Genomic DNA, 26828 nt, shown 5'->3' with positions numbered 1-26828 from the left:
TATTCAGCATATCTTTTTTTCAAAAACAAAGCCATGACCTGGCCAAAGACGTAGATTCCTCAGTGATGGCATGAACAGAAAAAAAATCTGCCTCACAAACTAGTACAATACAGCTCTCTTCCTCTTTACAGTACCTCCAATTATTACAATACTGTACTTTCAAATTCAAATCGCCTTTTCAAATTTGGCTGACGAATTGGCAAGATAAAACTCAGCCCTGCTGAACCGTGGCATCTTTACATTTACAAATAACAAATATCCATGGAAGAACAAAAAAGTGTGTGAGAATGAAAAAAGAGAGAACGGAAGGGTGAAAAAAATAACAGAGCAGATACCTAAATAAAAATGACAGTAGATACCCACTTGGAGTCCACACTCACCCCTCCTCACAACCCCCCATGCTTTCTCTAACCCTAATATAACATTTTTTTTTTAAAATCTGTCCTTCTCTCCTTACCCTCTCTCTTCTCTTCCCTTCCCTTCAAAAGTTGCAACTAACAAATGTTGAAGAATATTATTACTGTCTTTTTTCTTTTCTGCTAATTTATAAAAACAACAACATCAGCAAAAACCTCACATTTGACTTGGGAAGAGGGGATTCTGGATCTTACATTACAAGCTGATTCTTGAGTGTTTGAAGTTTAGGTTTCAGATCTGTCTTACCTAAGCTCAGAAGTACCTGTTGAAAAAAATCAAAAGTGTTCTTCATGTACTTTGGGTAGTTGAGATGAAGTGCATAGGTCAAACCGAAGACAATGTACATGGCTTGGGGCAGGCTCTCAACATCCATCACAATGTTTCCCTCCAAGATGATTCCCACTGAGGATGCATTGTGGTGAAGGGACTGCGTGTGTGGAGTGATGTTTTCCGGTTCACGGCAAAGGATCCCCACTGGCACATCACTGTACGAACCTCCCTCATCATTAACATCCTGAAAGAAAGAATAGGGCACCGTCACATCACCATGACAACATATAGTGCTGCAAACAGCCTCAATAGGTACACAGCCCACATGTCTGCCCTGTTCAGTGTCCACCCACCGCCCAGTGCAGTGACCGCTACAGAAAATCACTCAGGACAGATGCAATAGGCATCCACAAATGATCTGGAGTGAACAAAGGTCACAATTTTGGAGTTTGCCTCTTCCAGATAAGTTTTTTTTCAAACAACAGAAACAATTAAAAAAAAAAAAAACTATTAACACATGCACACCCTAAAATAATACATATAGTAGGGAGAGAGGAGGGGAGGTAGAGAATGGGGGTAGCAAGGGAGGGGGAAAGGAGGAGAGGAGATAAAAAAGAAAAAGAAAAATCAAAGTTGCTTACAAAGCAAGCCTTGAAGAAGGTGGATGGATCATCGCCGAGAATGACAGGAAGACCCCTGAGGACCAAGCATCTGACTTCTGTCACATCCGAAGCCTGGTGGATTGAGAGGGCAGAGAGGACATCACACACTTAAAATAGGGTCCATGTGTTACCCTGAACACGATGTGCACACACATAATCAATAACACACAGCAAAATCATTTACAATCTGGACCCCACCTGTTCACTCATCAGGTAGTTATTTGCATCCTCATCTACAGATCAGCTACAGTATAGGAAAACCTGACCAACTAATGTAATGGATGGTAATTAACTACTCTTAGGACTGAGGAGTTAGTTTCGTCAACTCCATTAGGCTATATAGGCTACTAAATGTCAAGGAAAAGAAAGCACCTGCAAACAGGATAGCTTGCATTACCAGTACATTTATTTACATGTGTGTTCTTTCAAACTCAGACTGTTTTCTAAGACATAAATATAGATTTAAAATCAACTAACCTTTGTTTGTCGCATCAGGTCAGCCAACACCTGCCCTGTGAGCCCCCTCTTTGCCTTAAAAATTTCTATGAGTCTGGGACTGTGATGGTCAAGGGCCTCATAGAACTCATTTTTCAGGCTCTTGCCAGCCACCCTGCTGAACTCCAGACACACCTGAAACGTAAAAATACAAATAAAACATGTTCATGTTCAAATGAGTTTGTGATCGTTTTATCAACAGAGCAGTTCCACAAAATACAACATATGAGAAAAATATATAGGCCTACCTGGTGTTCAGTGAATAGAGCTGGCCAACGTTGACGTATCTCGTTGATCTCCGGCTTTTCCTTTACCACCTCATTTCTTCGCAGAGCGAATGTGACATCCATTTTTTGTTTGATGAGGACTCCATTTCGGATTTTCTTTTTCATTTCCTCCACAATGAGCAGTCGCGCATCCTCAAGGCTGGAGTCATCTTGTCCGTCTGGGTAATCTGGTAAATAGTTCACCTCTCCTCTCCTTGGCTTTTTTATGCCCTTGTTCGGTGGGTCTCCACCAGGAGAGTGTTTTCCTTGTTTCCCGCTGTTCACGGTGACATCACAGTGACCCAGCTGACGCATTTTTGTTCTGTAATTACCCATCTTAAATTTCAAGCTGTTTTTCCAACCGCTCCAGCCTGACACTGATCCTTGCTCTTTGAGACATGGGTGTGCTCGCACCAGAGCTGAGGCAACAGCTTCAAATTCTGCATTTGTTGGATATGCTTTCAAGGCATATATGGTCTCAGCCAGCCTCTCCAGGATGTCGTGTTTGAGCTCCTTTGACGGAATGAGGTGCGATCCATCCTTGAGATGGAGCAGATTTGCTTGACGCAGCCTGTACTCGACATCCACAGAAAATTTTGGTATATACAGATCGAATTCCTCTGGCCACTGGCGTTGTCTTTCCTGAGAGGAGTCGGAGAGGATGTCTGTGTCTGCCTGGCTGTGTGTGTCGCTTAGTTCTTCACTTGATGTTAACCCTGGGATGGGCACCTCCACAAGACTAAGAACTGGAATGATTTTAAGAGTGGGTCGCTCAGGCAGCTCTGAAATCTCTGTTAGATTGCACAGTTCGTTATCAAAATTGGGATCTTTAAACTGCAAGCTGAAGCTATAGTTTATTTGAAGAGCATCTTTAAGGGAGCCAATCAAATGCTCAACTGTGTCAGGCTTTGTCTTCAGTTCCACCTTCCTTATGTCTGCTTCAGTGAGGATAACTCTCACAAGCATTCGCTGCTGTGCTGCCATCTGGGGAGAAAGAGAGAGATTGTTCAGCACAGAATATAACGTTTGAGAGTCACCATTAGTTTCCCACTTATTCTGTATGCGGAAAGGGGGAAAACATCGTTAAGCTCTGACAGCAGTACCGCACACAGGGGCACGGTTACATCAGGGTAGCAAACTTCATATGATCTAAGGTGCTCGTGGTACCATGCACTCATTACTCTGCACACAAACATGATTTCTGTATGAACTGCAACGATGTGTGTGATCTGCCTAAACTCAGGGAGACCTGAGCAGGATCCTGCAGAGACCACCATATCTGCCTTGTATGTAACTCCATCTAGACAGACAGATGATGCTACAAGAACTGCTGTTGGCTTGTGGATTTTCTGACTGAATACTCTCTGGATGTTCTCAGGGAAAGATGATACAGAGACCGTAGTGACCTTCTCCATCTCAACAGAAGGTTTGAAAAATGAACTTGAGTCTAAATGATAGCTGATTGCTTTTTGATGTTTCACAGCAAGTGTTAAGGCTACATTCCTGTAGTTCTGAGCATCACGGATAATCTTTTTGAAAAATTTGTGCTTTCCTTCAAAGCGCATAGTCCAAACATCACACAGTGGACCAAATGCTTTGATAAGTTGAGGATAATGTTCAATAAAGTGGTGTTTCGGTCTCAATCTAAACTCTGGGAATGTAGACTGCAGTAGTTCTCTGTGTTCAGCTAACTTGCACTCCAGGAAGTAGAGTGTTTCTTCAGTAAACCTGGGGGCGACTGCTAACTCCACAATGTCTTTGACAAGCATGAGAACTTCCCATGCCTTTTCCCCAGGAGGAACATACTGGCCAACAAGAAATGGAAGGAGCCTAATTAGGCACCAGTTCTCATGCGCATTTCCCCCGGTTGTGCCTTTTGTGGAGAAGCCTTTTGTAATTGGCTGTGGCTGATCAGTTTTGTCAGTGAAGGTGTATGTAAATGACCTGATAGCCTGATTCACTGTTTCAAGATTGAAATATCCCTTGGACATCAGATCTGAAAGGCACAAAGACAACTCTATTGGGACGATGCCCTCCAGAAGATCATGCATCAGGTCAGGAGGATAACCTTTTACAACATGAAAGTGTTCCAGTTTTGCAGTCAAGGGGCATTCTTTTTTCACACCATATGTTCTGCTCAGTTCTGGGTTTTCCATCACTTCCTGCACTTGTTTGTCATGTCTGTCTTTGTCTCTAAGCTCAAAAGCACCGGAGCGCACCTCTTGTTCTTGAGTGTCACTTCTACTTGCCATGCAAACTCTGCAGAATTTATCAACAGAGAAGCTCTCATAGAATCCAGCTAGTGCATGAGCCCCTAGGTTGTCAGCAGCTACGTATAAGACAGTTCCTTTCACACTTGCACCCAAGGCCTCAATGTAAACACCATCTTTTTCTAGTGACATCAGATCATGTATAAGTGGCTCCAGCACTTTAGCATAACCACATTCTTTTACAGTGGTTGTGTTGCATATAAGAGCAAGCTGGATAGAGTTGAGTGATGCTCTATATTTTGCTGGCATATTGGCAATTACCCAGTACACCGCACACATCTTGTGTTTTTTCTTTGACGTCCCCAACGGATTGGCGACTTCAAAGTCATCGATGTACATCCCAATGGCAATTGTGAACTCATCATTAGTAAGAAGGCCATTTTCTCTGAAGTATATACCATCTACATGAGTTCTGTATTCATTTGGAACATGTATTTCTTCAGACATTGCTTTATCTAAAACATCTGTCTTGCTCAGCAACTTCTGCAGCATTTGCTGTATGGGAACATATACAACCGATTTTTGATCTTTGTCAACTACATACTCTACAGGCATCACCAGCGGAAATTCTTTAGACACATACGATGCTCTCCTTTTTGTGGTTGCTAGGGAACCATCTTTGCCGCAAAATGTTGTCATTACGTTGGTCTCTGAAACAGCACTGCTCACCTGTTTCACAATCGACTCATCTATCTCAGAATCATACTCCTGAAGAATCATCTTCACCTTATGCTGCAGAAGTGGCTCTGACAAATAATGTATATCACAAAGCTGTTTGATAACTTCCTGTACAGAGCGCTCAGGTATGTGGAGAATAGTCTGCATCTTTAAAAAAAGAGCAGCCAAGTTGTGCTCCAACTGCTTTTCTAAATTATGAAGATTTATCTCTGAAACTTCTTCACTGACATCATCTATCTCCCCCATGTCTTCAATTGGCAATGACTCATCTGCAACATCACTGTCTTTGTTTTCATCACTCATGTCAACATTAACTATTTCTTTCTTGTACATCTTCCAGTTGTCTTCTCTATGTGCTTTACTTTTATGTGCATTAAAAGTTGAATACACACTGCTCTCAAATCTACAGCCTGCATATGGACACTGAACCTTTTGGTTAACTTTCAAGTGTCTGGTTCGGAGGTGAGTGAAAAATTCAGATTCGGAGCAGGGCTCACTGAAGTCACACAACTGACAGCTGAATTTGAGCGCTTCATTTTCTCCTGGTTGTTCCTCATCATGAGTTTTAGAGTGAATACGAGATATGTGTGCTTTAAGGTTATTTAAGGACTTGAATGTGCACAAACAGTCCTGGTGCAAACAGGGAAATGGTACTGTTCTTGTGTAACTTCCATGTTTTAACCTGTAGTGTTTAAATAGTTGTGCCCTTTTCTCACTGATAAAACCACAATATTTACACTTCCACTCCATCTTCAGCTAGCTACAGTTAGATGAGCTAAGGAAAAATGACAGTTAGCTAACAGTGTAAAGCTTCTGAAAATAACAATTTGAAATTGGCTCTCCAGATGAACACAATAGCCACAGAATTAACTAAATAATAAAACCTTTAAGACGCATGGCAGCTAAGAGTGGGACTAATGGCCAACTAACAAAAAAAAAACCCCAAATAAATCAAGAAAATAAAGCTAATAGCCTAATGTGAGTTAGTGTGCACCAACTTACCAGGATGTTTGTAGCTCAATGGCTAAGCTAGCTGCTTCACCACCGTCTCAGTTCAACTGCAACAGAAAAGAAGTGTCATAGTCGAGCCGACACATCAGCTCCGTGTAATGTTAAAAGCAGCCTAACATAAAGACTTCTAGCTGAGCAGTCCGGTCATTAAACTTTAGCTTTGCGCCGCCGATGTCTGCTTTGTCTTCGTGGGGGCCTCCAGGGGGAACAAATGCGGACTGTAACGACCGCGGCGGACTCGCCAGACACGTCGGGGCAAAGCTCAATTCAATTGTTATGACCGGGGCCGGGCGGGCTCGTGACTCCTGTCTTACAATTTACTCCGAAAATAGAAAGCTTCTGCGCAAACTTACCTGGACGTTTGCTGGACTGTGGTCCGTGGTGGAGTTGGGTAGCTCGTTCACAGGCTCAGGTGTCTGGTTCAGGTTCAGGCGTCTGGCCGCTCAGCTAACCGTCTCACTCGCGAGAACTAGAATTTTGGCGGGTGGTGACTGTTGGTGACGTCAATGCGTTTCAAACAAGCAAAACTTTATCATATTTAGTTGTCTGAGCTCAAACCGAAACCGCGACACTCTGAGACACGAACTTGTGTAGCCAATGAAATGGCAGAACCGAGACACACCCATTCCAGCGCTCCGGTCGCTGTTTTTTCTTTCTTTTTTTTTTTTTTTTTTTTCCTTGTCGGACACGTTCTTCACTCACACACACATCACATAGCCAGAGCACTGGCCTGCACAGAGTTTATGAAATAGATTTTTCAACAATTTGGTCGGGTTTTACCGTTATGCCCGTTTATGAGGAGGGAGAGACTGAGCTGAGGCTGTGTGTGTGTGTGTGTGTGTGTGTGTGTGTGTGTGTGTGGGGGGGGGGGGATTATTTAAAAACTACAGTTTACTCAGAATTATTAATTAATGTAAAGAAATGACACAGGTTTAAGTAATACAAACTCAGCTTGTTTGAGTAACACACATTGATTGGATTTAAAATCACAATTACTATAAGAATGGGCTTGAAAAAGTTCACCTAAATCAGAATTAACAAGTAATGTCAATAAATTGGACACATTTAAGTAACATGAACTCAACCTGTTGAGTCAAATCAAAATCTGGGTTTACAGTGTAGGCAAGGCAAGGCAATTTTATTAGTATAGCCCGTTTTTACAGTTTGTCTCAAAGGGCTTTACATCCCATCATAACAACATCCTCTGTCCTTAGACCCTCACATCCACTGAGGAGAAACTCCATGGAAAACCCTTTTAACAGGGAAAACCAGGAGAAAGCTCAGGGTGAGGTTACATACATACGTAGGCCTACTTCATAGACAGTTTTTCTTTTGCTTCAGTTTGTTACATTTTCAATAGTCAACCCATGTACAGATACATGCCAAAAAAAGAAAGAAAAAAGAAAGTCAACAAGAGAAAAGACAGGAAGGGAAGAGAAAGATGGGGGGGGGGGGTTGATCTAAGGTGGTTGCATCAAATTCACTTGTAAAGTAGACCTATTCTAAAGAATCACACCAAGTTTTTTTTTTTTTACCTTTTTACAGAGCCCTGAATTGTGCTAGAGGGAGAGAGGGATGACGGAGGGATGAGGTGATTTCCGTAGTATCACCCCCCACCCCCCAGAATCCTTAGCTGCCCGACAGAAAACCAGTTCTTCTACAACGCCTCAGCTTTTACAGCTCTTTCTCTGTGTGTGTGTGTGTGTGTGTTTCACATAGAATCTGTGTCCAGTTTTAATCCTGTATCCTCTGGATAGTTTATTAGTAGCTACTATATTATTACTATATTATTATAGTTAGTTCATCTTGGTGCCAAAGTTCTGATCAGAGTGTTTTGTTTTGTTTTTTACATGAAAGTCGATGTATTTTCTCTTGGTGTAGCTAATATTTGATAACTCGTTCCTGAAGTCGCTTTTTTCAAAGTGGAAATGAATGAAAGGCTCTGACATGTAGAAGACAAGAGAAGCTGCGTATCACTGCAGTCAGTCAGTCGAGCTTTAACTGAATCGTCAGTCACACATGGTTTGAGGCCTCCACGGCCTTTTGCTCTTCTATTTACAAAAAACCACTGATTCATTCTCAGGTTTGGTTTTCACACCTGATTCACTGATAAAACATTACACACACACATTGTTACAGTGTCGGCACTCGGCAGGAATGTTGATGGTGGTTGTGTTGTTAAGATTAAGTTGTTAAGATAAGATAAGAGATAAGAGGCCTTTATTGTCACTGCATTAAAATACCGTACAATGAAATTGCAACTGCCCATCACAGTGGTGGCATACATACTTAAAATCACACACATCACAGGAATGCTGTCATTCAGCATCAACTTGTGTTTTCCATGTGGATATGAAAACATGTGTGTGAGTAACACAGTGTTAGGCTGACATTTAACACTTGTAATTACAGCTACAATAATGGTGTCATACGCTGCCCGTGTCACAAAAACGTCACACACATATTTCGTTGGACCGCCTGTAGCTTTGATTACAACATTCACCGTGGCATCGGTTCAATAAGCTTCTGCAACATCACAACATTTATTTCCTCCAGAGCTGCATTAATGTCTCAGAGACTCTCAGTGGGTTCAGGTCTGGACTCTGAGGTCACACTGGACCACATGATGGTTCCTCACTCTCCTTCCAGTCTTTATTAATAATGTGTTGGACAGTTCTTAACCCAGTTCTAGTCTCAGTCATCTCCTTATATTAGATGTTTTATCTGCCTGATGCCAATAATGTGACTCTTCTGAAACAGATGAACTTCTTCTCCACCACCACAGGATGAGTCTTCTGTCATGAGACTGCATCAGTTAGAGTTAGATTAGTTGTTTCCAGATGAAACATCATCATCCAGCAGTAATTATCCAATGAGAAGCTCTGACCTATTAGCTCAGTTAAATCACAGTGGTGACTTTTCTTTTGTACGGGCGGTTTATATAATCATTAAAAGGTGCAATAAAGATAAATGAGTTACTGGGAGCAGAGTGTTGTGAAACTAAGTAATATAAAGTTTATATATTTTAGGTTGTGTTGTGTAAAGACAAGGAGCAGCTGCTGTCGGAGGAAAAATAAGATCCAAAACAGGGCCAGTTGCGATCAAGGATCTCTTTTATTCCAACATGTAATTAGTACAAAATAATGGTATCGAATATGCTCAAAGGTTATAAAAGTTGTTCATCAAAGTTATAAGAAAAATCCCCTCAGAGTATCAACATAGCTCCACACGGCGATCAGAGTAGACTGAGCTTTGGTGCAGTAGAGTTTACGCCACTTAGAAAAAATGGACATAAACCCGAGCCTGTTCCGGACCAGACTAAGTTCTTATCTCTTTGTCTTCGCTTTTTATTTACGATCCTCCCTTCTATTCAAATGACGGTTGACGATGATGGTTCGACTACGATCTGCCCCGCTGATTTGTTCAACTAATATTATATGACATCACACGATGCTAATCCCCGCCTTCATGGACGTGTCTTACTATGGCACGTGTTGGGGTTCATCCCAAGTTCAGCTTCATTGGCGCCACACAGTCTTGCTGACGGGCGTTATCTATGTTACCCCCCTTGACTCCCTCTGTAGGCACCTAGACACCAAACTTACGATGCACTCCCACGCATGCGCACAGCCTGACGATGCACTCCCACGCATGCGCACACTCTGACCACTCCTCCCTTGCTTCCTCAGCACTCTCTTGGTTTCCTCATGCTCACCCCTCCCTTCTCTGTCTCTCTCTGCTGTATCAGAGCTCAGTGCTTTTCCTTTTTTTTACCCAACATTCCCCCCTGTGAGACTTGCAAAGTCTCATCAAATCAAAAATGACATATAATGCATGATTACAGCAGATGATAAAGACAAAACAATCAGTAAGTAAAGATTTTCAGTAGGTCAAAACAATATTTTTTCAATATTAACCATAGTGTGTTTACCAGAATCAGTTAAAAGCAGAGACTAAAAAAAATACTAAAAACAACATGTATGATGTGAGTCAGACAGCAGTTAGTTGTGACTCATAATGCAGTAGTGGTGGCATTAAAATATTAAAAACCATCAATAAATGTTCAACTATGTATTTTATGTATTTAACCACTGTAAGTTTCACTATTTCACTATTAATAGATACACATATGTCTTCCGCAGATGTAGTTGTTGGCAAATTGGTTACATGGTACGGCAGTAGATCAAAAGAATTAGTAGGTTCTTGTCTATATGAGAATATGTCTTATTAGTAATTCTAACATAGTAACAAGTCATTAAGATACTTATGTATTTGCCTTGTCTGAGTATGACAACAGGTATATCAACAGTAAATCAGAGGGAACAGGTGTAATGTCCATCAGCATCAAAGCTCTTCTTCATGGTGTTTTCCTTCATGGCTCTGCCTTCCTGTCACAACTTGTGATTCTCGTGAGCCAATCTTTTCTTGTCCCTTAGCTGATGTAGTTTCTTCATGTGTTGACCATTCTCTGTCATCAGACAGTTGTTTTTTAGTTCTTAGTTCTTAGTGCCTTCATATTGTGGCTTAGCAGTGGCGAGTGTTGACCAGTTTTTCTGCATGCTGCGTTACAGCTTCTGTAGTAGTTGCATTCATCTCAGGATACACAACTGTCATGGCGTAGTTGGTTGCATCTCCACTTGGATCATACGTGATGGTTCTGATATATGTAGTAGCGATTCCAAGGTAGGTGTCGGCTGCATCATGGGTGTCCCTTATACTGCGATGGAAGATATGGACTCATCAGCTGTCCCATGTACAACGATCGTGGTTGAGGTTACATTGCCACGTCTAGACCTCAGGCTGGCTCGGCTATGTATGTTCCATAGCGAGGAATCACCCCTGGCCTTGATGGCACCATGAGATGGTTCGCTGGCCTTTCCAGGTATTGCCTGCACTGGTCTTGTCTCGTAGTGGTCTGTCATGGTGTAACTGTCAGTAAGGCAAACAGAAATATCATTAATACACAGAAAAACATATATAAGTAAAATATATCTTCTCCTAAGTCAATCTAGCTGAACTTAGGGGCCTACACTTTAATATCATATCCAAATCAAAGCAAACATATGACATTAGGGCCTTAAGTTGGTGTTTGAAAGCTATCATATGTTATGGAGCCATGTTACTGTCTCCATTAGTTGGTCTCTCTGCGAGGTGGTATCACTGGCTCCTTCCAACTAAGGATCTGCTGCACCTTTTTTCTGCAGCCATATATTGTCCTCGAAGGATCATCTGCTCTACAGCAATGGTTAGGAGGAATAAAACTCTTACCGTCGACTTACAATGCAGTTGATGTTACCAAGATGACCTTCAGTTGTCCTTCACGTCTGGGTTGATTCTCCTTCCTTTATAAAAACCTCAACATACATCCAGTTGCCTGGCTGTAGTCTTTGGTTTGGCTCTGTGATAAGAACTTTTACCTGTTTAAATAAAACTTTGTGGATTCTAGTATTAGTGCCAAAGGCAAAGCATCTTATCAAATTCAGCTCGTGTTTACTGTCAACTATTATTCTATACAGTTTGGATTTCACTATTGACTGAACTGATGGTGTTTAGCATACCAAACCTCGGAACCACTTCTGTACACCAGAACTTGGTTACTGACTTACAGTATGACCTGGTGCTTTTGTTGATACTGCTTCTACTCATCTACAAAAATTACATTTCAATCATGTCAACAAAATCTACCATAAGATGATGAAATGGACCATCACATGATGGTATCTGCGCATAGGCGCCGAAAAAGCTTTTCGCGTATTATATTTAGTGCAAACTTCTACATTCTTGTAGTCTTCTATCCACTGTTTCCACCAAAAATGGGCCCAACCAGTAGGTGTCTGATTGCTTCCCCCTTGGCACAATGGTCCTGACCATGCGCCATCCTAACCGTACACATAAGAAAAAACAGTGGAAGAACAAAATGATCTGCTTGATTTCGCCACAAACTCTTGTCTGGTCATCAGTATTTTCATAATAGTACGCCTTTTGATCTACACAATCTTTTCTGTGGTAAATTACTATCCTGTGCTTGGATGAGAGAAAAGATAGTTGTTGAGGGTTCACTGCCTGCAATGTGTGATTTTGCTATAAATCATCACATGTATGCATGCATGCATAAATATGTCACCTGTACACAGTCATGAGGAGTTCCATCTACTGGTGTGACCTGCTGGATTTACTGTATTGCACAAGTTCTGGGCTAGTTAACAATGCACATGTACAGTAAAGTATCACCAATTCATGTATAAGGCTGCCAAGCCTTGGTTACAAGGTGGCAGTCTGATTTCAATGTTGTCTAGCTTTATGCTGCAGTATGTAAGTGGTTGCTTTCCTGTTTTAACATTTGGAAAGTTGCTTCAGTCGCATCATACAAATGTAGCTTTGTGATATAATCTTTGAACTGCTGCTCTAATAAGAGCATGCATGGGTGACGTTTTTCATCATTGTCACACTAATCCATGAACAACTGTATTCTGCCATTCTCAGAGATGAAAGTACTTCTACAATGTGGTTTTGATTACCTTGTGTCCTCCTTTAGCTAAAGCATTTAAACATTTACAAAGTATTTTTATATTGTTCTTTAGTAGTAGCCTGACAAGCCAGACTATATCATTAACATGTCTAGTCTGGCAACGACCGGTAGACCTCGGAGTCGGCTCAATCCAGTGGGTGAGATGAAGGCTGTCTTTCAAACTGCCTCCGCACCAATAGGGTAGCGCTACGACTAATCAGAGCAAAGAGCAGGATGATGTTAGCCTGACAAGCCAATCAAAATCCATGTCGCCATCGCGCCAAGCCCGCCCAACGACTCTCCAAACAGATAGAGCGCCGCGATTGGTGAACACAAACGGCGTTCGAGACTCAAAAAGTTCCTATGGCTCGTTTCTAGACCCACCTATATTTGCTGCTGCTAGGGTGCGTCTAGATTTCTAGGCTACTTTAGTGGGGCTGCAAACCAACAAATCATCTACATATTGAAGGATTTAGCTATCTAAATCTAAGTGTTGTAGGTCTTGGGTCAGTGCTTTGTTAAACAAAGATGGACTTTCTACATACCCTTGTGGCAGTCTGGTATATGTATACTGCGGCCCTTTGTAGGTAAATGCAAAAATGTTTTGAAAATCTGGGTGAATAGGAACACTAAAAAATGCAGAACACAAATCATCTACTGCAAACCATTTACTGTAGGTTAGTGCTGCACGATTAATCTAATCGCAATCGCAAAATTTTTATCAAATTGTGCAGCACTACTGTAGGTGGTAGGCTATATGTAAGAATAAGGTGTAAGGATCTGGGACGATGGGAGTGTTAGATCCTACAACAGAGTTGACAGCTTGTAAATCATGTACTAGTCTATAATCATTAAACTGTGGTTTTCTGATTGGAAAATTAGTATGTTTTACATACAGTCTTTGTTTTTTACCAACACTCCAGCTTTTAACAGCCGTGCGACTGTTGGCTTAATACCTTCAATGGCATGTTGCTTCAGTGGTTATTGTCTTTGGTTTGGATGGTGAGCTCCAGGCTTTATCTTGATGCTTGTTGGTAGACTTCATCTTTTTTTTTTTTTTTTCATCTGTTTTGTGTTGATTTTGACTTTCGTGTAGACTTAAAATTTCTCAGTTGCTGGTCCAATAAAATGTTCTTTGTCATTTCCTCTTCATTTTTTCTTCTAGGGATATTATGCTCAAGTAGTCTCTGGGAATTTCTTGACCTTGAATTGTCACTGACAGTGGTCTCATCTTGTGATTGAGTGGAGAGTGGTGACACAGTAGTCACCCTCCTGGTTCCACAATTGCCAATTTTTAGCGTCTGTCCGTTGTCTTGTGGGACAATCTCTGCATCAATGTCCTGGTTGTTGACATTGCCAACATAGTTCATCATAAGATGTGTCGTCATAATCTCCCTCATAAAACTGAATTTGTTGATATAATTTCTTTTGGTATCTCGTCAGGGCTCCTCTTTGTGCTGGTCTCCATCTTCCTGGAGGATTCATTCTGATATCCTCCACTTGTTGTTGTGTAATGCACATATATAAATGGTGCACTTGGTCTTCCTGCAGCCGCTGGATTTGACTTGTTGGTGACTTGTGTGGTGGCTTGGGTTGCAGGTGGTTGTGTTTCTGTTACTACTGACTGTGGTGGGCTTGATTGGGTCACTGTCACTACTGGAGCTTGTGTGTCTTCCTTATCCTTCTTCTGCTTGGTGGGTTCACCAAGCTGCTGCTGGGCTAGTTTGTTTAGCTGTTCATTCTTTTCTTCTGCCATTTGCTTTCTAATCACATGCATTAATAGGGATTCCATATTCCCTAGTACCATCTTCACACCTGCTGTACCTTCTTCTAGCTTCCCGATCCACTTGTGTGCTCCTTCAGTGAGGTCTGGCAGTCTGCCAGCCAGGCCAATCATATCCATAAAGGACAATGATTCACGCTTGGTTTGTCCACTGGCTCTCGTTGATGGACACACTGAAGTTGCTACTTCTTCATCCTCCTGTTGGTCATTTGGAGTCCGGAAGTCCAAATCTCGTGGGCCCAATCTTTTCCATTTTGCATTTGCAATGGTTCGCTCTTCATTTGCCTTGCATTCATCTCCTTTGCTCCCGCCTCTTCTCCATTCTTCAATAACTTTCGTAATACTTTCTTAAATTCTTCTTCATCTTCATCCAGCTGCTGTATCGTCCTGTTTACATCAGTTTGTGACATCATGGCCCTTTTTTTTTCTGCTCTACCAGCTGAGCTTAGGCTGTATCCTTGTGTCAGTTTTTTTTGGAGTGATCTTTGGTTCAGGTGAGAGGGTTCTTGAGGTGTTGTTGATCATTGGCTCTTCCGGGTCATATGGTGGCGGTGATGAGTTTATTGTCCACATGGGAGTCATCAGAACTCTTTCTTCTTTTGCTCCCACAACCCCTGCCTGTGTTTCAACTCCATCAGGGAAATTTTTTTTTTTTTTTCATCGGTGATATCAACAGGCGCCGTGGACACAGGGTTCGTTGTTGCCATAGTCCTTCTTGTCCAAACCACTGCAGCACTTCTCTCTCTTTTGTTTGCTTGTATTCTCTGTTGTCATTGGAATCTTTTTGCTGCACAATGTTTGATGTCGACTGCCACTTCATCACAACATTTTTCAATGAAGGTTCCAGCTGTAGGCCACTATGCCTCTCTAGACGTTCTCCTATGCCTTTTTACCATACATTTTTTGAACTTGCATCTCATGTTTTTTTTGGTGCTGTCTCTGTATTCCCTCCATTGGGATCAACATCCCATAGTCTTTTTCCTCAATCCTGCTCCTATGCTTAACTATCTTCGCTGTGTCTCTATTTGCTTTGGTTTGTTGAGTGTGTTTCTTAGTTCGATTTGCGCCTTGTATATCCACTATTGTTATCACTTACTATGGTTTTAAGTTTTAGATGGCCTAAATTGTTCTTTGTTTTATTTATTATTTATTATTGTTAGTTATAATAGTTTATTTATCAGTAATATTTTTCTTCCTTCTTATTTTATGTTATTGTGATAACAGTGGCATGTGTTTTTATTATTATTATTTTTATATTGGATTTAAATGTTTAACTTTAAGTTTTTTCGCTCTCTCTCTCTCTCTCTCTCTCTGTCCAACTTGTGTGTGTCGTTATCAGTTCCCCAATTAGCTCTCCTAGGGATGGCAGTACACAGAGTAGAGTGGATTTATGGTACTTTCCAGACTATCTTGGTACTCCCCCACAGGCCTCTGTTGGCCCGCTTACACAGCAGCTCAGGGAACTTTTCTGTGACTGTGCCAGATTTAGTAAATAATGTTAAAATAATAAATAATGTTAATGTTATGTCAGTTTTATTATTTTAACTTAATTTTATTCTCTATATTACTGTTTAAAATGTGCTTTTGTCCTAGATGTATTTTATACTTTCTTTGTTAAAAAAAATGCTTTAATGTTAGCACTGTCAATTCACCACAGTTTTCTCTTTTTACTCCAGTTACTGTGTTTCAACCATCCTCCAAATTACCCCAGTAAGAAACACTACGAACATTAAACCTGTCAGTATTCCTAGGAAAGCATATCCTAGTTCAGTTTGTTCATACAAATTCTCTAATGACTCTATTTTGTCAGATTTACACATACACTCACACACACATAGGCCTACACACATACAGTATATATACGTCGTCTAGTTCTATATTACTACTCACTATTAATGCAGTTTACACAAGCTGGTTAACATATAGATATATATACACTATTTACAACCGTGCACGAAGTATAGTACCTCACGTACTATACACTCTGGTCAGCAGTCCTCCCAATCACCATGAGAGCGGGATCCTCAGAGATTTTAAACTTAGTACCTCACGTACTATACACTCTGATCAGCAGTCCTCTCAATCACCATGAGAGCTGGATCATCAGAGATTTTCACATTCAGCACCTATTGTACTGCTCTGCTCAACAGACCTCTCAATCACCATGAGAGCTGGCTTATCAGAGATTCTCTAAATTCAGCACCTATTGTACTGCTCTGCTCAACAGACCTCTCATTCACCATGAGAGCTGGCTTATCAGAGTTTCTCTAAATTCAGTACCTGTTGTACTGCTCTGCTCAACAGACCTCTCATTTACCATGAGAGCTGGCTTATCAGAGTTTCTCTAAATTCAGCACTTATTGTACTGCTCTGCTCAACAGACCTCTCATTCACCATGAGAGCTGGCTTATCAGAGTTTCTCTAAATTCAGCACTTATTGTACTGCTCTGCTCAACAGACCTCTCATTTACCATGAGAGCTGGCTTATCAGAGTTTCTCTAAATTCCCTTATTCAGGTTAGCAGACCTCTCGATGTCTTGAGAGCGGTATCATCAGAATTTAACCTGGAACTTCCCCCCCACTTTGGTATTTTAGATTTATAGCACGCTGCCACTTCGATTAGTGAGAAGAATTTCACTCAGATCTTAACATAGCCGCATGCAAAGCAGTCCATGCCAGTCCAGCAAAAAACCCCAAACAGACTAATAGCCACAATCCAATCACCACATTCAGTGTTGTCTCATTCATTCTCTCCGCACCATGGCTTTCTTTTTCTTTTCTTTTTCTCTTTTTCCAAACATGCACTAACTTATCTTCAATTTTATATATCCACAGACACAGATTCTAGACAGTGGTTCAGAACAGATAACATACAGATGGAGAGGTTAAAAGACATACAAAACATGGAATCTGCACCAAAGCTCAGTCAGTTGTATTTACGACCTAAGGTTTGGGAGTTAACAACAATTTACAGCTAGGTTCTTTAGGGGCAAGCTTATATTTTCTGAGTTATCTTACCTTGGCGGAGACCTGCACTCAGTCACACAAATTTGAGCAGAAAATTAACTGCTTTACCTTTAATTTGTGGCCACAAGTGTGATGAGTAGCAGGCTGTCCACCCTGGCACGTCCTCAGCTGCTCGCAATCCCTCCTGGCTGGCTTCGCCAATTATGTCGGAGGAAAAATAAGATCCAAAACAGGGCCAGTTGCGATCAAGGATCTCTTTTATTCCAACATGTAATTAGTACAAAATAATGGTATCGAATATGCTCAAAGGTTATAAAAGTTGTTCATCAAAGTTATAAGAAAAATCCCCTCAGAGTATCAACATAGCTCCACACGGCGATCAGAGTAGACTGAGCTTTGGTGCAGTAGAGTTTACGCCACTTAGAAAAAATGGACATAAACCCGAGCCTGTTCCGGACCAGACTAAGTTCTTATCTCTTTGTCTTCGCTTTTTATTTACGATCCTCCCTTCTATTCAAATGACGGTTGACGATGATGGTTCGACTACGATCTACCCCGCTGATTTGTTCAACTAATATTATATGACATCACACGATGCTAATCCCCGCCTTCATGGACGTGTCTTACTATGGCACGTGTTGGGGTTCATCCCAAGTTCAGCTTCATTGGCGCCACACAGTCTTGCTGACGGGCGTTATCTATGTTACCCCCCTTGACTCCCTCTGTAGGCACCTAGACACCAAACTTACGATGCACTCCCACGCATGCGCACAGCCTGACGATGCACTCCCACGCATGCGCACACTCTGACCACTCCTCCCTTGCTTCCTCAGCACTCTCTTGGTTTCCTCATGCTCACCCCTCCCTTCTCTGTCTCTCTCTGCTGTATCAGAGCTCAGTGCTTTTCCTTTTTTTTACCCAACACTGCCTTCTGTCTGTTTGGTCCTGAAAACTACGACTTTAATTTAAATGAGTTTATTGTTGTAATATTACAACTATTGTCCTAAGAGTTCAGGGTGAAATAAATCAACGGTCCTCAGTCTGTTAGTCTCTTCCAGCTGTGGAACAAGAGAGATATCATGGAAGGACCAGTCAAGTAAAAACCTCCGTGTGGTCATGTCCTTCCAGTCCCAGTTTCACATCCTGTTAATCCACAGTCACATCAATATGAAAACAGCTTTGTGAGGTGACCATGTGACCTTTGACCTTTGACCTTAAAGGCCCCTGCACACCGGGGACGTGACAAATAAAAGGCAAAGGAAACTGTGAAATATATTAATCGCCAAATGGTTCCCAATTTCACGACAAGAAAATGTGACAGAAGCATCAGGTGGTTCTTCGCCTCCACGATTGTTTACGCCATCCAAACCTGCTGTGCTGCTGTCGTCTTGTTACCAGCTTTACTATCTCTGACACAGCAGCTCATTATCTGATCAATATCTGATCGATATCTGATCAATATCTGATCAGTGGAGCTGTTCACTGATGCTTCACCACACACTGTCCTCTGTTTCGTTGTTTGTGTCAAACAAAACAAGGTGGTGAGAGACGCAGGTTGTTGTTAAGTTGTGACGTACCTCTTTTCCACGCAACGTGATTGGTCGATGTGTTTATTTGCAGGGCAACAGCTCAGAAAAAAATCAACCTCACTGTGAAAAAAAGCTGTTTTTTTTTGTTGCATTTTTGTTGCGTAACTTTCACCGTCTGTGTGAAAAGACTCATGATGAAAACTAGAGTCATGAGTTGGAAAACATTTTGATGCATCCTCACCAAATGTGGTGACTCGAGACCTGCTCTTGAAATTTGAAGAAGATCCGATCGTTCCCTTTTCCTTCTCCAAACTCCATCTGTATTGAAGTGTGTGTGTTTGTGTGTCTGTGTGCAGGTGTTGTGCTGTGTGTGCTGCAGCCGTCTGCAGCTGCTGCTCTACCTGCGACTCCTCCCATCATCCTCTGCAGCGTCACAGCAGAAGCTGGAGACACGTTCCGGTACCAGCTGTCCCGGCCGCTCCACGCTCCGCCCGGATGTGTCCAAGGATGGGAGGACCAGAACGTAAGTGGGACACACTCCCCCAATTCCAATCCGCCCCCTGAAGACTCAGGCCCTGAACCCTCACTGACTAAAGTGACGTCAGCTCTAAGTGACAGAGTGTGAGAGTCTGTGAGGGTCCAGATGCTGTAAACATGAATGGAACAGCACTTACCCACTCTCACCACACGTTACCTTGACAACAAAATGTTTTTAACTCCGCCCTTGGACCGATAAATTTACTGTAGCCTACTTTCAATACGCACAAGGTGTGCGAGGGAGGCGGACTCAAAACAAAATATTCCTGGATCAGATCTGATCAAATCATCATCAATAATCACAAACTGCACGTTAATACTGACAGTAAACTGCTTCTTTTCTTTTTATTTATTCCTTTTTTTTTTGGTTCCTGTCCATTAACAATAAAGAGGCTGGCGGAGCTCTCTCTGTCCACGTGTGTTAATTTCTTTTTTTTTTTAACACTTGCGTTCCGACGGCATCCCATGTGTTATGGTTTGACTTCACAACGCTATGAACTGTGGGTAATTCCCCTACCCAAAGTCAGCATCGGTGCTGACTTACGGTAAGGGGGCAGTAAGGGCTCATTCACTGACTCACTGACCTGATGATCTGACAACGGAACAGCCCTCACACACTCACGGACTTCCCGTGAACGCGCCTCTAAGTCAGTGAGTCCGTGAGGGGTCGGATTGGAATTGGGCCATTGACTCAACCGGTCCGGACCGGTCTCTTTCCCACTCTTTTCTTGAAATCATTTTCAGGACATTTTCCCACACGGAAAGAACCTATAGGTGTTAATATAGGTTTGAATATATGTGACATAGGGTGAAGTCAGGTAAAATGAGCCAGTCACATCAACTTTAGCTGACTTCACCCAACATAAAATTGTCCGTTTTCTATTTATGGTGCATTTATGACACACAACTCTCCCTCTCTTGTCATTTCCTGTATTTACTCATAGTTCAGACGCAGCAATAACAGTTTACGTCTCTTCCTCTGATTCCTGCAACAAAAGGAAACTCCCAACAAGTCCAGTCATTTCTCAACAATGTGATGAAATGTGAAAACAGAATTCCTGGGACGGCCCCAACATTACTGCTGATTCTGTGTGACTGTTGTGTTGGTGGTTGAACCGTCTGTTGTGTGTTTATTTTACAGAGAACAGCGATTGTTATCAACAAAGACTTCGATAAGAACCTGGTCCAGTCTCTCACCAACCAGTCCATCGTCACCAGATGCTGCAGAGACTACCTGCACTACACCGAGGACTGTTCAGGGGTAAAGATCACATCACACTCCAACAATACCACAAAACATCTACACACACAAACACAAAATAATGATAATAAGTGAGTATGGATTCAGGAGAGCTTCAGAGAACAACTGCAGAGCTCTTGACTGGTGTGAATGTATCTCAGTCTTTGGTTTTTAAAACAAACAGACTTTTAAAAAATGAAGCTTTGCAAAAGTCTAATTTCAGCTCTGACTCGTTGTTTCCTCTGTGTCTCTTCGTCCTGCAGAAATGGAGCGAATCTCACTGCAGAGGTGAGACGTCACATCCTGCAATTGTGTTTCCTCTTTAATGATGATTTAGGAAGTGTGTTAGAGACTGAGATATCAGTTAAAGTGTGATTGTGTTAGTACAACTCAACACACTGTGTATGATGGAATATTTATAATGATGATAATGACAACACACTGTGACAGAGTCGGGTTTCCATCCAGATGTTGTTGTGTCTATCACTGGTTGGAGCCAATCCCAGCTGACAGTATCATCAACATCTTGGTTTGATTTAAAGGTTGGGTCTGGAGTTTTATGTGCCCAAAAATAAACATTAGACTTGTACAAATGAAATCCGTCTTAATCGTCACCTCTGGGCTTCCCTAGATGTCTATGGAGAGAGAGTCTGGGCTGGATTTACTAAGATCCCAGATAGCGGGCGCTATATTGTTTGCGCCCGCTATAATATTGCGAGTTTGGTTAGTGCACGCAAAACAGGTGATCTATTAAGAGTAACCCGCTAAATGACAACACGTGCAAACCACAATATGTAAATGAGGGTTTTGCGCGTGGTAATCGTTTCCGCCATGGAGAGAGTGGACAGAGAGCTGGACGGACGAAGGGACAGAATGACATTTGATCCGATGCATACAATGACAGCATGTGTGTTCATCTCAGATAAATAAACACAAATCGCTACAGGGCCCAACTCGTCATACGAACAGGCAGCAGCTGCAGCGACAATCACACACCTGTAATATGTGTGTGTGTGTGCCGCCCATGATCGAGTGGATTAATAGAGAGCTCAGGTGGGACACACGGATCTAAACGCTCTGACCACTGACCAGAGGGATCAAAGACGGGTGAAGGCAGCGGTGACGTGTCTCAGTCCGGGACCGGGACCGAGAGACGGAGCTGAGCAGCCAGGTGAGAGGAGAGGAGAGGAGAGGAGAGGAGCGCACTGCAGGACAGACATTCGCCGTGCGTAACGGTGCGTAAAAGACTTTTAACACGGCTGAAAAACTGTTACAGAATGACCCAGACGTGAGGAAATGCAGAGATGTAAGATCATGGGGCTCTCACAGGTATCAAACCAATAAACGCATACGTTTTGGCAAAGTTGTATCAGTTAGTACATGGTTTTCAGACATGGTGAATAAAGACGCAAAAACAGCCACCGCAATCACTTCCTGGTTTGGTAAATCACATTGCACGCGCTAAATAAATCTATTTGCATCTACTCCTCCCAGTATTTAGCACGTTCTGGCTGAAACGCCCATATTTACATATTCATCAAGGCAAACACGCTAAATGGATCACACGTGCTATTCTGCCCGTGTGAGGGACGCAATCCTCGGTGCGTCCGGTTAGTAGATCAGGTTCCACATGTGTTTGCGCGTGCAACCACGTTTGCACACGTTTTAATACACGCAAACCTTTAGTAAATCCGGCCCTCTGTGTTTTCTCTCCAGCCAATGACGGAGCTCAGGTGAAGCTACGTGCAGCAGAGTAGTAGCTCAGGGCTGCTAGCTGCACTAGCTGTCTCTGATGCTAACGGGTGCTAGCACGTCTCTCTCTCAGCAGCAGTTGTCATGACAACAAAGAAAAAGAAACACAGTCTGAGTGAAGCTCTGGAGCCGCGGACCGATTCCCCACCGTCACCGACAACTAAAGCCTCCACCGGTAACAAGTATGAGGACCGTTGTAGTGAGCTAGCTCGATGCTAACTTCGGCTAGCGGTAGTGGTTAGCATCCAGCCGCTAACACCGTCTTCCCAGCTCACCACAACAACATAACATGGAGGCTCCCGGTGTTGGTGACGGTCGACTATCGGCCCACGGCTCCAGAGCTTCACTCAGACTGTATTTCCTTTCCTTTGTTGTCATGACAACTGCTGCTGTCTGGGGCAGGAGGCTACACAGCTTAGCCCCAGAGGAGGAGGGGCCCAGTTTCACGGTTTTATTTAGCCTACAAACTGTAACAAACAAAACTCCAGACTCTACCTTTAAGTTGTTGTTTTTACTTTCATTGATGTGTTTTTTCTACGTTGAGCTCCAGATTTTCTTCTTTGTCTTTGTTTTATTTTGAAGGGCTGATTCATGAGATCTAAAGAAAGAAACATCTCAGTGTCGTTTTCTATCTCTATTCTATTCTATCTCATTTAATCACATTATGAGACCTTCAAGTGAAGTGGAAAAACTTTTTTGTGATGGTTCAAGATTTCATTGTAAATATTTTACACCAACCATAATACCATAGAGTATTTACATCATTATGTTTCATATTCAGTGCTCTGTAAATGGGCCAATAAACGTACTTATTTGTTTCTGATTCCTGTTTTCCAGTTGACTGCAAGAGTCTCTCAGAGCAGCTGGTTTCTCCACAGCCGACGGGTGAGTCACTAGATGAAGGAAAGTGTTCATTAATCATCTGTGGTTTTAAATCACTGACACATGAATTAATAAGATCATTTATAACCACATTATTATCACAACAGCAGCTAAACAAATCTGATCTCTCAACTCATTCAATCTGAAGTCGTTCTCTTTGAGAAGTGAACGGCCTGATAAGAAGATGAAGAAAATGATGTAGCTAATAATGATAATAATAATAAACTTTATTTCTATAGCACCTTTCAAAACCAGAGTTACAAGGTGCTTCCCAAAATAAAAATACAATATCATTGAGATACTAAAGCAGTTAAGACAAAAAATGATTGCACAAATGCCAGTCGGTAGCTACATGTGGGTTTTTAAAAGGCGCTGTACAAACAGCAGCTTAGACAAACACACAGTGCAAGTATTCATTGTGTGCACATACCACTGTGTTCAGTAGTGTTTATATCGCACACCTTTCAGAAATCACACACAACACCAGGCGCACACTGATATTTACACTGATAATCTAAACCAGATCCGACACACATGAGATGAATGAGGGCTAATACGTCCAACAGCTGTAGATGTGTCGATAAAAAGCTTTGTCAGTGTTGAAGACCTGTTCCTTTTCTTCCAGCGACCTCTCCTCCCGTCGCTCCTCCTGAGAACTGGTGTCGGGACCGGATGACGTGTGGCTTAGGGATTGGATTCGGGACCGTTGGTGCAGTCGTTGCTCTGGCTCTGAGCATCTGGTGCATTTGGTCCAAGTGTCGGAGGAAACACAAGAATGGAATTATTTGAGATGTAGCTGACAGCGGTTGTGTGCTGCACGTTTCCCCTGACTTTTACCCATGGGCACCTCCACTTTTATACTGTAGCAAAATAATGAATGTACATGAATGTGGGCTTGATGGAAGAAATATAAAATGCAAACAATATGAACCTGAGCAACTTATTTCCCTTAGCACAGAGTCCAAGTTCTCCTTGATTCATCTGAATATTAGAAGCTTATCCAAACACTATGATGATCTTGCTGCATTACTCACTACTACTGGGTGTAAATTTGATATCATTGGATGCAGTGAAACCTGGCTTAATGACATGTCATATATCGATCTCTTCAATTTAAAGGGCTATAAACTTTTTCACAAGAACAGAATTGGGAAACTAGGGGGAGGAGTGTGCCTTTATGTGAACTCCAGACTCCAAGCTAATGTCAATGCAAATGTTGACCTTGATGACCCCTCCGATTCTCTATTCATTGATATTGAACTTCCAAATGGTAAAAAGCTCACTGTTGGAATAATTTATCGGCCCCCTGATTCAAACCCAAGTGTGTTCAGGGATAAACTTGAAGAATCACTATATGCCATAAACATGAAAAACAATAATTGCATTATTATGGGCGATTTTAACATAGACATCTCTAAAGAAAATGCAACTAAAAATGATTTCATCAATACTATTCACTCTTTTTCTTCTCTCTTCTCTTCTCCTCTCTTATTTTCCAACGATAAACATCTATACAAGAATAACTAACTCATCTAAGTCAATTATAGATAATATGGTCACCAACATTCATAACTCCTGGCTGGAGTCTGGAGTGGTTTTGTCTGACATAACTGATCATTTCCCTATTGTGTTGTTTGTAAACCTAGCCCGTGAACCTACACTCCCTCCCAGTATGAAAACAATGAAAGTGTTAAATAATAGAACTCTGGAGCAGCTTTGTGTCAATCTCGAGACTAAGTCCTGGAATTGTGTATATAATGCTTCGGATCCAGATACTGCATATGACAGCCTAATCAGTGAATTATCAGAATCCATCCGTTCCACCATTCCTGTGAAGACTGCCAGGTGCAGAGCTGAAGAGCAAAATCCTTGGCTCACTAAAGGGATTTTAACTTCTATTAAACAAAAAAATAAACTTTATAAACAGTATATCAAAAATCCAAGTATCATAAATAAAATTAAATATAATACTTACAGAAATAAGCTCACTCGTTTAATAAGAAAAAGCAAATGTGCACATTTTACTGAGCAGCTAAGGCTAGCTCAGGGTGACACTAAGAGGACGTGGTCAGTCTTAAATAATGTCCTGAATAGGGGAAGAAAACCCATTGTGCTTCCCGATGGTGCTAATCGATCTGAACAGGAACTCACCAATCAAGTTAATAATTATTTTGTTTCGATTGGTGCTGACCTAGCAAAAAATATTAGCCATCCTCAGGGTACTTCTTTCAACCAGTACCTTACAGGTGATTATCCATCCTCTTTTTTTCTGTCACCGACTGACCCTGTGGAAGTCAATGAAATCATACTGGGCCTTAACAACTCTCATACAGCTGGCATAGATGGAATCAATAATAAAATACTGATTGCCATTACTTCTGTGATTGCCAAACCACTCTCGTTTTGTATAAATTTATCTTTACTTTCTGGCGTGGTGACAAAGATGATCAAAATTGCAAGAGTATTACCAATATTCAAATCAGGAGATAAAAATAGCATTACTAATTACCGTCCAATATCTGTCCTGCCTGTTATTTCCAAGATCTTTGAGAGAGTTATTTTTACAAGATTAAATAAATATCTTGACAAGCATAACATCCTCCACAGCTCTCAGTACGGCTTCAGGAAAAAAAATACAACCTGCATGGCAATATTGGACCTTATAGAAAAAATTAATGATGCTATAGACAAGGGGAACTGTGGAGTGGGAGTGTTTTTGGACCTATCCAAGGCCTTCGATACCATAGATTTCAACATCCTACTAGGGAAACTGCACCACTACGGTATTAGAGGGCTGGCTTTAAAATGGTTCTATAGTTATTTACATGGTAGAAAACAGTATGTTGACATTAAAAATCATCAATCACAAAAACAGGAGGTCATCTACGGGGTACCCCAAGGTTCAATTTTGGGACCATTGCTCTTTATTATTTACTTCAATGATTTTGTTAATTCTTCTAGTTTGTTGCATAAAGTCATTTTCGCTGACGATACTAGTATTTTCATGTCTCACAACAACCCATATGAACTTCAAGACCTACTCAATATAGAGCTGCATAAAGTGGTGACTTGGCTTAAATGCAACAAATTATCCCTTAATATCAATAAGACAAATTTTATATTATTTCATTCAAATAAAAAACCTGTGAACAACTTTACTCTCAAGATTGATGGAAGGGAGCTGGAAAGAGTGAAATCCACAAGATTCCTTGGGGTCCTCCTAGATGAAGCACTAAATTTCACATGTCATATTGAACATCTCCTTATAAAATTGTCCAGATATGTTGGTTTATTTTTCAAACTCCGTTATGTTATTAGGCTACAAACTGCAACGAACAAAACTCCAGACTCTACCTTTAAATGTCTGTTAACATGAACACGTGAAACTTGAAACTTTTGCATGACACTGTATCTGGTGTTTTGTTTATGTTGAACTTCTTATCTTGGAAACAAAAAGGTTCAGTCCCCAAAGTGGAAGTTTTATAATTGAAAAAACGGCTGCTGCAGCAAAAATGCAAACCGGGGAGTTTCTTTGTGTCTGATTGGCTGTTTTCTCTCTTG

The 26828-nt window shown here is 41.6% G+C and overlaps 1 protein-coding gene across 1 annotated transcript; it reads right to left on the bottom strand.

The window, feature by feature from the left end:
* Positions 1–532: 532 nt before the first annotated feature.
* LOC146989332 (sterile alpha motif domain-containing protein 3-like) lies at positions 533–5901 on the bottom strand. The gene is made up of 4 exons (XM_085775489.1): positions 2093–5901; positions 1827–1979; positions 1329–1421; positions 533–931 (listed from the first exon to the last, which is right to left on the bottom strand). The coding sequence occupies exons 1-4, from the start codon at positions 3092–3094 to the stop codon at positions 608–610; spliced, it is 1572 nt and encodes a 523-aa protein (XP_085631615.1). The 5' UTR covers positions 3095–5901; the 3' UTR covers positions 533–607.
* Between the last annotated feature and the right edge of the window lie 20927 nt (positions 5902–26828).

This window comes from Trachurus japonicus, chromosome 4 (assembly GCF_045865225.1).
Source record: "Trachurus japonicus isolate A0001 chromosome 4, Traja_1.0".
Lineage (NCBI taxonomy): Eukaryota > Metazoa > Chordata > Actinopteri > Carangiformes > Carangidae > Trachurus > Trachurus japonicus.
Note: the sequence above shows the minus strand (reverse complement) of the source record. Positions and strands in the feature narration are given on the sequence as shown.